Source organism: Limulus polyphemus, unplaced genomic scaffold (genome assembly GCF_000517525.1).
Source record: "Limulus polyphemus unplaced genomic scaffold, Limulus_polyphemus-2.1.2 Scaffold116, whole genome shotgun sequence".
Lineage (NCBI taxonomy): Eukaryota > Metazoa > Arthropoda > Merostomata > Xiphosura > Limulidae > Limulus > Limulus polyphemus.
Window position 1 is genome coordinate 872,291 of NW_013665726.1, and position 406 is coordinate 872,696.

Below are 406 nucleotides of genomic sequence, written 5' to 3' on the forward strand. Positions count from 1 at the left end.
CAAAAACAACTAATTACCAACCTTGTTATTATTGTTCGTTTGTTTCACCTGAATGACATATTATACACAGAAGAGGAAAATGGCCAGGTTAAAGACACATATTGTTCAGACCACAGAAGAGGAAAATGGCCAGGTTAACGACACATATTATTCAGACTACAGAAGAGGAAAATGGCCAGGTTAAAGACACATATTGTTCAGACCACAGAAGAGAAAAATGGCCAGGTTAAAGACACATATTGTTAAGACCACAGAAGAGGAAAATGGCCAGATTAAAGACACATATTGTTCAGACCAGAGAAGAGGCAATAAGTTAGCAGCACCCATTGCTACATATGGTTCAGACCAGAGAAGAAGCAATCAGTTAGCCACGCCCACTGCTACATATGGTTCAGACCAGAGAAGA

The 406-nt window shown here is 39.7% G+C and overlaps 1 protein-coding gene across 1 annotated transcript in view; it reads left to right on the plus strand.

Moving 5' to 3' along the window:
- Positions 1-217: 217 nt before the first annotated feature.
- The window catches only part of LOC106471908, a 1,302-nt gene continuing 1,113 nt past the window's right edge, over positions 218-406 (plus strand). The window contains exon 1 of the mRNA XM_013932536.1: positions 218-389. Within this exon, the coding sequence (XP_013787990.1) occupies positions 218-389 (172 nt within the window). The remainder of the gene's footprint in view (positions 390-406) is intronic.